The 13,726-nt window shown below is 37.9% G+C and overlaps 1 protein-coding gene across 1 annotated transcript in view; it reads right to left on the reverse strand.

The window, feature by feature from the left end:
• Nucleotides 1-13,726, reverse strand: part of LOC114460017 (engulfment and cell motility protein 1) — a 66,146-nt gene that overhangs the window by 13,683 nt on the left and 38,737 nt on the right. The window contains exon 16 of the mRNA XM_028442059.1: nt 3,514-3,650. Coding sequence (XP_028297860.1) covers nt 3,514-3,650 — 137 coding nt within the window. The remainder of the gene's footprint in view (nt 1-3,513; nt 3,651-13,726) is intronic.

A 13,726-nucleotide genomic window follows, 5' to 3' on the forward strand; every position in this document is an offset into this window, starting at 1 on the left:
TACCATCTGTAAGTCATGCAACAAGTTAATGAGTGAACCACAATGGTAGACAAACTTTATGAATTGAGGGCCATATTTAGATTTTGGTGCTGACTGCGTGGAGACTCTTATCACTTCAATCATCAAACCAAATAATCTATAGTTGACTCGATTCCTAAATGTATCAAAAATATCTTTATGTTGGATACAAATTGAATCAGCTTTAGAAAGAAGAGTGATTATCTCTGCATACAGCATTTAGCCGACACTGAGTTCTCAAGAACAAACGTTCTTCGTATCGACAACATCCAGCTGATTTTCAAACTCTAAAAAGTTTGATGAAAGATAAAAACGATGAAAGAAAGTATTATCGAATATTGAAACTGACTCTCACCTTCAAGATAAGAATGTGATGAAGGGAGTTGATGAACGAGAGGTGTGTGTGTGTGATTTCAATAATGATGAACTCGAAACAGACATGATTGTTAGAAGCCAAAGGCTTGAGGGGCCACAACATAAATAGGACGCCACTACAGAAAGAACAATTATCAAAAGTATTTATTAACACAGATTCACAAAGTTAACCTTGCCTGCAAAATGGATTCTCCTGGTGTTCACAAACACCAGAATCCATCTTGTGCTGCTCCAGCCCTTACCCTTTGTAAGCAAACCGAACCAGTTCGAACCAATCATGAGGCAGTGTTGTGGTTTAGGGCGGGATATCCGGGTTTGACGAAGGCAGAAGCGTCGAAGCAAAACTGGCGCATGCACAGTTGCGGCGAGAGGAACTAGCTGGGCTACCGCTATTAGCATAGCTCCGAATCAAAACAGAAAGATGTCGACGCAGGAGGATGAACGTGTAAAAGCTGCTATAAACTCAGTTTTAGAAGAATCCAGCATTTCATCTTTCAAAGAGCAACAGCGAGAGGCGCTTTGTGCATTTTTGGACGGTAAAGACGTATGCTTTCACCAGCGGAGCCTTGTTCATGTTGTAGCCATAGCAGCGTCTCTGCCATGTGATTGGCTAAAACAAATCATGGTGGTCAAGCATTTCACCCAATCTGCTTCAAGCATTCTGTTCATGTCCCTCCCTGGTTCCGAAAGGATTCGCCTGACATGGACCCAGATCGATGTGGAGAACTCAAGTTAGAAGGAGGGCTACACATCAATCTGGCTCTTGCCAGGTTATAAAAAAGTAGCAACAGAACAAAACAAAAACAGACTGGAGATCCTGGCCCAACTAAACAAAAGTAGGTAGGATATTGGGCCTAAACTACAAAAAGCTATAATTAATTACAGCTACATAATCACAAAAACGGGACTACCAGAAATCTCTAGCCCAAACAAAAATAACAAACTTAAAGACGATGTGGAGTGGGGAGCTGAAGAAACTCCCCACATGTCTGCTGCTGGTCAGAAATTGTGCCTCTCCCCTTCTGGTCCTCTCAGCCCTTTATACAGCTCTTCCTCCCTGTCCACCTGATTGCTGATGTGAATCAGGTGTGTTAGGAGAGAGGAAGGAAGGGAAGGCTGAGAGGCCTGGAGGCACCAGCCATAACAGAAGCATCCATTCTTTCCACCATCACTCAAGACACCCAAGACACGCGCGACTTAACAGAGTCAGCACATCGCAAGGCCAGGAATCCATCCTATTTCATTTCTTAATCACGTTACCTTCTCTTTCATGGTTATCGTTACTCCAATAGGTCGTTTTAATTTGACAGGAACAGATCCATGATTTATCTCGTCTGCGAACGTGAGTGGGATATAATCCTATAACTTTACTGGTTTACCATCAATCAGTTTTGTACTGATAAACAATTCATAGAAAAGTATCAAAAGTGAAGGAGCATTTTCTGTTCATAGATTAAGAAAAAAAAAAAAAAAAAAAAGAGTAAATCACCCTTAGATGTTTGAACATACCAGATAGCAGACCTAAAAAATCATGTGCGCATCACTAGTTAAGTTCATTTGTTGTATATGGTGCTATATATTAATAAAGTTGGATTTGATTGAAATTGCCGCTTTCTCAAAACACCTAAACATGCAGCAAAGGTGCAGCGATCAGGTCAGTGATCCATCTACAGAACTGTAACTTGGATGTATTTTACTGGGATTATGTAATCCCTCAAAATAATGTTGTACTCAAGACGACACTATCCGAGACGAAGACTTGCTCGAGACCAAGACTTTTGGAAGTCGAGACCAAGATAAGACAGTTGTAAAAACTCTGACAAGTTGGAACAGCTAAAGAGCATTCTCTCTTTGATTTTAATTTTCTTTTTAAATACATTTGACAACAAAAATACAGTGTCTGCCACTCTTTCAAATCACAACATGCAAAAATCTCAACATCTTGACAAAAACTACTGTAAATTCTTGCACAAAAAAAAAAATCCTTGTATGTCTTGAAAAGCCATAGATAGATCTAGGATTTATTTAATTATTTGAAAATAAGTTGAATGGGGCCTAAAGTAAGTGTTTAGAGGTGTCTCTGATGTTCCACACATAAGGCACAGGAAAAATTTCCATGGTCCAAGGTGGCAGAACAATCAGTGAGCTAACGCTAATTGTTTTAAGTCAATTACAACATTATTTAATCAGGAACAGTTCCAAGTGCTTCACCTTATTATCATATTAATGAAGTTAAAAAAAAAAAGCAGAGCAGTGCTGGTCTTGAAAGAAAATTCAGAGTTTGGCCAAGACAAGACCAAGACCGCCAAAATGTGGACCTTAGATCAGAACCGGCCTTGAGTGATAAAGCACTACATGAAAATAAAAATAAATCAAATGACACCTAAAGTTATTTGCAGAGCGAAATAGGAACAGGTTCATATTTTCAGTAGTTCTAAACAAATCACTGTTTGAGCAGTACATAGTGTTTGACACCATGAGACAATCATAATTACTTTGATAAATAAGGGGAAAGGCACAAAACATACGCAGATGCATACAGTCGACGCTCAAATGACTTCACAACACAATGTAATGTATCTGTCATCAACTCCCCATCAATCACTGCCTGGCTGTACCCACAATTAGTGCCTGAGCTGAAACACAACTACTGAGATTAACTCCACTGATCAAAGATACTGTATAGGAGTATGAAAGTCGGATAAAGTCACATTAACGAAAACAAATAATTAAATAAATGTGAGATATAGTTATTGGAATAAATCTCTAAAAAGATTAAACATTCTAGCTAGTCTTCAGGGGTGTAAAGAGTACTGATATATCCTACTCAAGTAGAAGTACTGTACAAGTAAGTCATACATAAAATAAAAAGTCCGTTGATCATTTTAAAACAAAAAATCATTATTTACTCGTTTGGGTGTAGAACTGTAATGAATGACTTTACCTCTTTTAAAATGTACTGAAGTAAAAGTAATATCACTGATTTACAAATATACTCAAAAGTACAAGTACCCTTAAAAGCAACATGAGTAGGCTACTTGTAATCCGTTACTTTCACCTCTGCGAGTCTTAATATGGAAACAGAGAAGTAATAGTTTGATTGACACACACGCTGCCTACCTTGTTAAAGTCTTCACTAGTTGCCCTCATTTCCTTCCATGTTTTGTTGAGCAGCTGGATGCAGATGCAGAAAAACTCCTCAAAAGAGCGATCGTGGGTGAAGAACATGGGGTGGAAATCGTGGCAGTTTTCACTGGCTGTGGACACAAAAAAAACACAGCGTCAGGGACAGCAGCAAAAAATAAAACAGCATGTCAGTGCAGATGGAACCATAGAGGTGTTTACAGAAGGTTCAATGTTTTTTTTTTTTAAATGAACAAACAACTATAGAGTGGTAATGCGAGTGTATATAGATGATTAAATAAGTGGAGTCTGATTCTGCTGTGGGGTTTGGTTTATTAATTGGGTCGTTTCCTACAAAGAACTAATAAGAACAAGGAACTGGTACCAAATTAATCGAGATCTATGCTAGTTCATAATCAGCTTCAAACACAAACTGTGCCTCAGAGACAGACGCCAGCCAGAAGCTGGTTCTAACAAAGATTTAATTTTCTACAACCAAAAGAGGTTTGTTTTTTTAATATGAGTAGCATACTGAAGAACTGTGAGTGGCTGCATGTTTGGAACAGGAATCAGAAGCTGGAAGGAAAGGCAGAACCAATGTGTGCCAAAACTGCATTAACCCAGAGTGACAATAACAAGACTTGTCATTCATTTGGGCTGAAACTGTCTCCCCCTCATCTTGTAGTAATGAGTTGTGGCCTCGATCCAAGAGCTGGTTCATTTAAGGATTTTTAAGGTGAAGCAGCAGGAGCCCTGGCCAACCATGAGAAGAGGAGATATAAAATTGGATGGAAAGGGTCAGGCAGTCATTGAAATTTCACAGTATAATGATTGATGTGCTCAGGCCTCGGAGCACAGTGACCTTAACTGCAATTTCAAGCGTTGGATTTGCGATTGTAGAGAAACTGAGGTGATGGATCCTGAAAAATGTACTCTACCATTAACCTATCAGCAAACTAATGAAGGCCAGATCATTGTCTATACAGGGTTTTCAAAGGTATTGTATTTATTTAAAGGTAAATCCTTAAACAAACAACATCAGCTTTCAAAGTGCGCGGACTTTGAAAGCTGATGAATTACGTGCTATGACTTATTCGAGGATGCAGAAGGGAAGCATTCCCCTGATACTCTGCACAAATCTCTCCATCTTGAAGTTTGCAGGGCATGGTGAGCCACAGGCAGGTTTGTTTTTTTTAAACCAATCACTAACCTCAGCTGGACCTGCAGAAGAAAGGATTGCTCTGCAGTGTGATATGTTATTCAAATGGATAAAGAATGTAGCTCACTAAATATTTGATCACATCTGTTATTTAGGACTCATTTTAAAAAAAAAAACCTCAAAGCGACTTTTTCTGGATAAATAAAGGTTAAATTCTTGTTTTTTTTTTTATTACACAGCGAAAACTCACCACTGTCTTCAAAACATGCAGCTGGCTTTGAATCACTTGCTTTCATGAAAAGAAAAATACAATAATTAAAACATATGTCCTGTCACGTTGAAAAACGATAAAATATTTAAGTTGTTCTCATTAATCAGTACGATATATCTAAATGTACAGTTTGTGCAATTAAAAGCTTAATTTCAGGCTAACGAGATGTTTTCCAGTTAGCTGAAATGTCGGGACCGAATCATTCTCTCTAGTGCACAAAAGCACTTAAAATTATCCACTTGAATGGAGATGGAGCATTGAGAGTGCAAAGTCATGTTATCCTGGTTAGGTAACTCTCGCTTTGAGGCTTCCGGCCCTTAACCTGCCCTGGTTTGTTCTTGCAGCAGTATGATGCGATGGAAAATCTCCATGCAATGACACATACTAACAGTTATTGTGACTTATTACTTGCAGCTGGATTAAGCGTAGCAAGGCACTCGGTTGTGCTTGGCAAAGATCAAGAATGAATGGCCTCAATTTGAAGTGACGCACAAGTGAGAAAGGTTAACCACTCGGAAAATAACCAATGCGGTGACTTAACATCAAGCTGTCAAAACGTCTTAATGAAATGCTTTTTTGATGTTTTTCCTTATTAGTGCTTTAGAGACGTTTCTTGATATAGATGTTGTAATAAACCTATATTACAAAGACATCAATGCTAAGACGTTACATTTCAGAAGCTACGGATACATCCACTTCTTCTAAGTACTGTATCTACTTCTTATAAATCTGTGTTGTCACATCAGTCTTCTCAGATTGTTACACATGTGCATGCGCGTGTGTTAGTCAAATAAAAGCATGGTTCATTATTAATCTGCAACTTTTTGTTTATTTTTTCCTTTCCAAAAGTTCGTCTCATCAGCCCAGTATCATATATTGTCTTGTGAACTTTTTTCCTAAATCGTCCCACCCCTAAAAACCAAATGGCTCAACCAAGTCTATATAAACGCCATTATATATGACTATTAGCAAACAAATAGCTTCTTTGTCCTCCCATTTCCTCCCTCTGCAAAGCCAGATGTTCAGGGTCGATGGTTCTCACAAAGTAAGTAACAGGACACCATAATGATCATTTTGGGATATGCTCAACCATATGCCCACATAAGTGTAATATTTCACAATTCACGCCATGTGATCAGACAATGTTCACAATTGGTCATTCTTGAAAGTGTCATTTCCCCCCCAAAGTATACATAACGGAGAAAAATGATGCTTCTAAAAACATCAACATCTCCGACCAAAACTTTACATTAAAGCATCGTGAATGTCTTTGTTTATACTCTTATCCCACTATACCGTCACATTGGCAGTGAGAAACCTAAAGCAAACAAAGAAAAGGAAAAAGGAAAAACAACAAACTCCAACACAGATGGTGCAACTAAGCTGTGACCACAAAGTCAGTGAGTCAATCTGGGATTACACAACCTAAGTAAAGGAGACGGCTACATTTGATAGGAGAAAGATCTGGAATTCAAATCTGCCTGTAAGTTAAACAAAAACTTGAAATCATCACAACTGTCAAATTACAGAAAAAAACCTTTTACCAAACTATATTTCATCTGATTTACACAATTACACAAAGTTAAAATGACCTGAATGTTACTAAATCTAAGTGCAAAATGAAACCCCACATTATTAAATACATATTGTAAGTTAAAGCAAAAGAGAATTAAAAGAGTAAACATGAGTGAGGAAAAAAGATAATTATGTGTCCACTACGAGATATGATCTGGAAATCGGCAGGAATTTATTCTACCAAGACTTTAATTTATTGCCAGAACCCGAAGCACGGACGGACTAAGCTCAGAAAGAAGCATTTTCACGTTGCCGTTCCCACTGTCAGGAATAATTTATAACCTAAACTAAATTGGAAGGAGCTGGTACACGAGGACATGTGAGAAATACAGATGAGATTTCGAAGACTTTTTCTTTTTTATTCATGCTACCTTAATGTTACTTGTGTTTGTTTATGAAAATTTTGACTCTTTTATAAAAGTCACCCTGAACAAATTAAATTAAGAAAAAAATGTACATCTCCCCTGCAACGAGTCACCTTGCAGCTCCGTCATGTGATGAATACTGTGGAAAAATAATAATTCTCACTCCAATTACAATGCCAGCGTGGCCTCGTGTCACATGGGGTGAGATGGTGCATGTGTATACTGGGCACGTGTGTGCAGCGTCAGCGCAATTTTCACTTTTACTTCTGTCACTGTTTACTTATGTGAGCAGGATGCCAAAGCAGCAGGTACGCAGCCTGCAGCCTTGATGGATGACTTCTTCCTCCTCAGCAAACAGCTCAGCATCGTTGAACGGACACATGTCCTGAATAAGAAGCTCAACAGTGGTCGATTCAAGGCCAAGCCAATTCATTTTTGTGTGTGTTTTGAAAACATTTCATTGATTCAGTTTTAAAAAATAAAGACAAGTAAGGTAGTTTCAGGTGTTTGGACCAATCGTGGTCTCATCAACTGCCAGAATGTCTACTCAGGCAAATATGAACAGTTTTTGCTCCTGAGGAAGGTTTAAGCCTTTGTTATCCTGGCTCACAATGACAAGATCAAGATTTAAATGACTGTTCTGCTAAAGTAAAAATATGCCTTAGATCAGTGTTTCTCAAATGGGGGTATGTGTGCCCCTAGGGTTACGCGATAGCAGTACATGGGGTACTTGAGAGAGTGGAAAAATGAACAAATAAAGTGTCCGTCTTGGTCCGGAAATGGTAAAAAATATAGAAATAAATCCCATGTGGGGTCGCCTGAATTTTCTAAAAAATGAAAAAAAAAAAAAAAAAAATTGACATTTTATAATTATTATTGTTTTATCCAAATTAAAACAACAAACAATCTTCAACAACTATAGTTTTATACTTTCACATTGTGGATCTAGTTAAACTAAAATGCAGTAAGAAAATTATTTCTGAGCTCAAACATGATCTAAAACAAATTCTAGAAAAAAATGTCTTTGGGGTCACTGGAAATTCTTGATATCAAAATGGGGTCACGATCCATACAAGGTTGAGAACCACTGGATTAAATAGTGTTTCTTTCCACTTATTTACAAAATGGGATTTTTAAAAATGTGTGCTATCACTCGTTCATTCCATCATTATGCTGTATAGTTGTTTTCGAATAGTTCTCTAAGAAAAATATTGTATTCGGACAAAGGGGGTACTTGGATTTAGAAGTTAGAGAAAGGGGGTACTTGAGCCAAAAAAGTTTGAGAATCACTGCTTTAAATCATGTAATGTTCTTTTAGTGAATGTGCAGCAAAAAAGGGCAAATCAAATGCATCATTTAATAGATCACAAATACTGAATCCTGACCTTGTCTAAAGCATTTAAGTTTGGCATCAACAGAAACTCACAGAAAGTATGATCTTATAGCATCAATCGATCACATTTCCTCAGCACTCGTTAGTACACAAGTCTGTCAGAGATGCTTGGACTTTAATATTTAACTTGTCTTCTTCCTGCAATGGTGATTCATCAAGGCAATCCCAGGATTAAAGAGTTTTTCTGCTCCAAATTTGACAACATTTTTCACAAGATACTAGTATGCACATTTTTGTATCTTGATACTACACCTTCAAAAAAATACAGAAAACACTACATCACCATTGTATTCTAAAAAAAAAAAGCTTTTGTAATTCATGTCCTTGCTTTTAAAGAATCTGAGATGGCGTGTGTGCATGTGAGTGTGCACGAGGAAAAAGACAGAGAAAAGCAAGGCCAGTCCAAACACGTCACAGTATTTCAATTTCACACTTTCAAAGGTCATGACTGTGCTTGGATGGGTGAGAAATTGGTTTTGAGGGTGGGAGATGCCAATCGACAAGATTAGAACTGCAGAACAGCTCCGTCAACGTTCTGACAGCTACACTGAGATGAGATGCTGCAATATATTTACTAAAAGAAAAACTTACACTTGCCTAAATATTTCATTTGGCTTTTGAACTGAACGTAGGGTACACATTTTCCACACAGTGTTTCTCTTCAGCAACGGAAGCTGAAATGAGCCGCGGATCTGTCCATGGTGCTGAACATGGCTCCTTGTTCTAAAGGAGGACGTCGTTACTAAAGTGAGGAGAGGGCGTGAGTGTGAGTCTGGCTCTGATTCAGACCTACATCTGTAAAGAGATCCTGCTTTCTTAGTGCATCTCATATCCACCACTGTGTGCGTCCAAGCTCCAACCTGCCAAGCCTCAGGACTCAACTCTTCCTCTTTCACTGACAAACCATGAATCACCAAGCAGAGCCATTACTCACCACGCCTGGCCCTTTCTAAATAACTTCATAAATATTCCATGGGTCAGCTCAAACTGGGGAGTCGGAGAAGTCGCGGCACGACACCTCACAGACACAGATCCTATAAAAACCTCGGGTTCCAGCTAAAACACGGGGGGACGGGGGGGGGTGATTAATGTTTTAGAATCGGACGTGGGATCAGAAGAATCAGAATCAGCTTTATTTGTCATTGCACATGTTACAGAGCAACAAAATTTCATTTCAGATTGATCTCGTCCAAAGAAACATGAAAAGACAATCACATGGCGTGAGAGGACAGGGGCGGGAGAACTGCGGGTTGACACAGGGGCGGCGCCCCGTATTTAGATGAAAAGTGGGAGAACGACAGGAGGAAAGGTGAGGGGAAAAAGCAGATTTTAAACTGTCTTCCCTATTGGCGTTGGATAGCATAAAACTAGGGGGAAAAAAACCTCCCCCCCACCCTTTGGGGGGGACGGGGGGGGGAGCATTGAAATTTAAACCCATATATCAGCCATTGTGGGAAAGACAAAGACAATCTATGAATTAATGGAAGAGGGTGACGGGGAGAGGAAGAGATAGGAGTGTGACATCTGCACACATCAATGAATTATCCAAACCCGAGCAGACAGAAAGACAAGGAAGACTTGTCTGGTTTGTCTTGGGCAAATATACATACACGTATCTTGACACCCTCCAAAGATGTATCAAAACATCCTGAAGATTATGGATTGTACAGTGCTGGTGTCAGTTTGTCAAATCTATGGCCAGGAGTAAGACTGAATCCACTCTATAAGCAGGAGACGAATTATTCTACAGGAGACTGAAAAAGAACACGGCTGAAAGCAATTATACAGTGTGGTGAAAGTGAGAATGAAGTTGAAAAGAACAGCTTGAAGAGGAAATCGGGGGTTAAAAAAGAAAATACTTCATAGGCCTCTCGGCAAATCCAAAATCCCTCTGTGTTTCATCCTCGTGGGAAAAACCGTGTCTGAGGGCCAGAGTGGCATTTCACAGAAGCCTGAGAGAGTGAATGAGCCTCAAAGACTTCAATTGTGTTATAATTAATCCACTGGTTCAGACTTCACTCTTTATCCACACATTAAAAAAAAAAACAAATGCGTAAAGTAGAAAAAAGGACATTTAAATAGAAAAATACACCCATAAGCAGTTCATAATGGCATTACAGTACATTGCCCTGTTTGCTTTAATGAGATTCCCAACAATCGTTTTTCCTCACTGATGTAATTCCTCAGGGAATCCTGTGCTTCTGTTGTTCTGAGACTGTGTGGAAGAGGATTGTTCACAGGTTAAAAACATAAATAAAGATAAGCCTGTGTGTCTCTGAGATGGATGCAGCAAACCAAACAGCACGTTCAGCTAAATTCCACAATCAGGGAGTGAAGCATTGTTTACAGGCCTTCAATAGGATAGATTTATTAAACAATAATCCATAGAGTCAGGGGCTCTCCTTTTTAAACCATCTGATTGGACGCAAGATTAGATTAATTTCCATCATTGTTATTTGTCATCTCAGCTGAGGATGGAAGCACTTCCATATTATAATGCTGAGGGAAATATATTTCCCAGTATTAGAAAAACAACAAAGACAGAATTAAACTGAATCATCTAACTTTTGAACCCCCTTTGTCCAACTAGAACATTTTGCTCGGAATTCTGTGGAAAAAATTATAATTTCCATGATGATGAAAAAAAACAAGTGACAACACACATTTTAAATAATCCCATTTTGTAAATAACTGGAATAAAACAGTATTTAGATTTATTTCTATTGTTTTTATCATTCGGTCATTTCCTGTATTGTGTGGAACCAAGACTGACTCTTGTATTTTTATTTCATGTTCTAATAAGATCATTTACACCATCATTTAGTGTGTTTTTGGTGTCACGTTGTGTATTTTGTTGTTGTTTGTCTGTTCTTTTTATTATTCAGTATGTTTTTCTCTTATTTTGTATGTTCTTGTTGTTTTTTGTGTGTTGCTGGTAATATTTAAATTATTCTCTGTGTGTGAGTGTTTTTGGTGTCGCTTGGTTGTTTCTTACGTTGTTTTGTATGTTTCTCTTGTTATTTGTGTGTATTTTGTAGTGATCTTGTGTTTTTTTTTCCTCTCTTTTGTCATTGTTTTGTGTGTTGCTGGTAATAGTATTTTTCTCTCTTAGTCTCTTTTTAGTGTCATTTTGTGTATTTTGTGGTTGTTTATTCAGGATATTTTTCTCTTATTTTGTGTGTTTTTGTCGTCGTTTTGTGAGTTGCTGTTACTATTTAGAATTATTATAATTTTTAACAAAAAAAAAAAAAACATAAAACCCCACATTTTTAATGCTTTCTTTTGTTATTTTCCCTCTCTTCCTCAAGTACCCCCCCGTAGAGCCATTGCGTACCCCTAGGGGTACACGTACCCCATTTAAGAAACAGTGATCTAACCTAAAAAATGTGTTTGTGTGTATTATTTTTCCACTTCAGATATCAAAATTAAGTTTTTTTTCCCACTGTGGAAGAGAAGCCAAGCATGTCGCCCATAGTTCCTCGACAGCGGCTAAAAAATGTGGCATCACAATTTCAAATATCTGCCTGAAGTAAATACCATAACAGAGAAGCGTTTCAGTGAGGCAGACACAACCTCCAACATCCTCATTAGTGTCAGGCATTTCATTGTTGCTCCACTGAAAGGTCAGATGAGGGATGACGCTGTCAGTGTAGAGGCCAGTCCCATTCTTTCCTCATCTTCCCGCCACGAAAAGCACAAACACACACACACACACACAAGCATGCTCACGCTAACGAACAGCCCTTACTTCCACAGCACCTTCACCTGGCACATGCAACATTCATAGTACTCGTACATTTATTAGTGTGAGGTAATATAGACAGAGGGGTAATGGAGTGCGCCTGACGACACACTCCAAGTAGAATCTGCAGTGCAGCAAAAACTACACACAAATATTATACCAGAGCTGTGACAGAGACGGATGAGAGATGTAAAACTTGGGGTTATAGTAGGTATAAATATACCAGAATATATTGTATACCTCTCTGACCTACACACATAGATTAGTGGCAAACCATGTTTGTTGTTGTGTTCGATATATGGGTTATCATTTGAGATATGCATCAAAAAGTATGGAGTTGAAACAAAATAGGTTAGGGTTTAGGGTTAGAAGAGTTGCAGCAAAAGTTCCAACAGTTACAAACAAGAAAAAAAAAAAACATTATTTCCTCCTTTATTGGCTTGCTATAAAATGTGGAATAATTTAAAAACCTTCTGCTAAAGCAGTGGTTCCCAATCGTTTTTGTCCCCGTGTACCCTCTCTGCATTTTTTGTCAAATCATTTGTACCCCCTCTAGATATCAAAAGTACCCTCGTCATAATTTAATATGCTTTTTCATTTGTGGAACTGTAAGCTCTCCTAAATCCCTTACTGAGTCTCATTGGTTCACCACATGGGTTCTCCAATGCTTAATCTACACATTTAAAACAATGAGTGGAATTTGAATTAGATTTTTTTTTTTTTTAAATACCATGGAACTTTTATGTGATTACTTCAACAGTAAGTAAATACAGTCTACTTTGTGAAATGTATTTAATTATTGTCTCCTATAGTCAGAAGTGTGATAAAATGGCCTCTACAGTATAAAATAATCCTTTTTCAATAAACTACAAAAAAATATAGTATTTTATTAAGCAACAGTACTGTTAAGTTTGTGGTGAATTTGTCTACAAATACCCTCAAATAGATCTAGGAGCAGTTCCTAATTATTTTTTAAATGAATTGTTAAATATTTCCGAGTACCCCCTGCAATGTGCTCCTGCACCCCTGTTTGGGAACCACTGTGCTAATGTAAACCAAGCTCCAAGATACTGTATCTTGAAACCTGGATTCTGTTCTCTGTAGGTTTAGGTGACCTGAGGGGCCTTTAGATCAGTGGTTCCCAACCTTTTTTGCATCATGACCCCATTTTTATATCAATGAAAAAAGAGTCCGCACAACTGCGTGGCTAGCTACCAATTTAAATTAAAGTTACACCAAAAAAACGTGAGGTTTCGGGCTGAACGCCCTTCATCAGACATCACGAGGCACACCTGTTTTTGTAGTGTGCTTGACTGAACAGGGCAGTCACATGATACATGTCGACGTTAATAAATGGACATTTATATTACACCTACATAACAAAATATAACATTTCCATATTATATGACAGGTACCCTGATGCTTGTGGGGTCATGAATATAAAATTCTGTCCTAAAAAAGTTATATTTGTAAATAGTGTAGACTTTTGCATATATATATATATATATATATATATATATATATATAGTGCATAGAATTAGTATCAATGGCGAGTGTAAATACATGTAATATAAATGTCCATTTATGAACATCCACATGTATCATGTGACTTTATATTTGAGAAATTGAAAGTATAGAATACAGTTGTTTGAGATTGGTGTGCTGTTTTGATTTGAAGAATAATCAAGAAAAATGTCAAATACAT

This window comes from Gouania willdenowi, unplaced genomic scaffold, assembly GCF_900634775.1.
Source record: "Gouania willdenowi unplaced genomic scaffold, fGouWil2.1 scaffold_373_arrow_ctg1, whole genome shotgun sequence".
NCBI classification, from domain to species: Eukaryota; Metazoa; Chordata; class Actinopteri; order Blenniiformes; family Gobiesocidae; genus Gouania; species Gouania willdenowi.